Consider the following 986-nt stretch of genomic DNA (forward strand, 5'->3'; position numbering starts at 1 on the left):
GGATGTTCGTAAAGAGAGACGTGACGTCCAACGAAACGAGCAGTTCATCAGAGCGAATAGTAGTGTTGCTAATTTTTTGTACGAATGACCAGCTATCTTTGACGTGAGACGTCGGTTTATGAACTGAGTGATGTAGAATTCCATAAAAAAATACTTACACACTAATGAACATATTTCCAACTCTAATCGCTTTATACTTAACGAGTTTGCCCAATGTAGGAAGTTTTTGACTAACAATAATGACATATTAGTCACCAGAGCCGACAAGGGACAGGTTACCGTAGTCATGGATAAACCAGACTATGTCAACCAAATGAACGAGCTCCTAAATGATACATCAACGTACCGTAAAATAAAAAAAGATCCCATCAATACACTAACGTCAAAAATTAACTCTCTCGTCAAATCTTGGCACGATAACGACATAATCGACACACAAACCTATAGGTCCCTAAATTGCACGAATGGCAATCTCCCGCGATGCTATGGGCTACCAAAAATACACAAGAACGGATACCCATTACGTATCATTGTGTCTGCGTTGGGTAGCCCACTTTACAACATTGCTAGATTCCTACATGACATCCTACATCACTCAGTTCATAAACCGACGTCTCACGTCAAAGATAGCTGGTCATTCGTACAAAAAATTAGCAACACTACTATTCGCTCTGATGAACTGCTCGTTTCGTTGGACGTCACGTCTCTCTTTACGAACATCCCGAAAGAGTTAGTCATTAAAGCTATCGAGAAACGCTGGACCGAGATTTCAACTAACACCGCTCTTAACCTACCTCAGTTCATATACGCTATCGAACTAGTACTAAATTCCACCAGTTTCAAATTCGACGGACAATATTACGAGCAGATTTTTAGTAGCCCTATGGGATCACCTTTGTCACCGATCTTGGCCGACTTAGTCATGGATGATCTGGAGACGGAATGCCTTAAAAAACTTGACTTCGAAATACCTATTTTCTGTAGAA

The 986-nt window shown here is 40.6% G+C and overlaps 1 protein-coding gene across 1 annotated transcript; it reads left to right on the plus strand.

Moving 5' to 3' along the window:
- Window positions 1–219: 219 nt before the first annotated feature.
- On the plus strand, window positions 220–980 carry LOC105560344 (the record flags this gene model as incomplete). The annotated part of the gene is made up of 1 exon (XM_012009430.1): window positions 220–980. A coding segment is annotated over one exon (761 nt), but the record flags the coding sequence as incomplete, so codon positions are not given.
- Window positions 981–986: the final 6 nt, after the last annotated feature.

Source organism: Vollenhovia emeryi, unplaced genomic scaffold (assembly GCF_000949405.1).
Source record: "Vollenhovia emeryi isolate VEMERY1.0 unplaced genomic scaffold, V.emery_V1.0 DF951396.1, whole genome shotgun sequence".
Lineage (NCBI taxonomy): Eukaryota > Metazoa > Arthropoda > Insecta > Hymenoptera > Formicidae > Vollenhovia > Vollenhovia emeryi.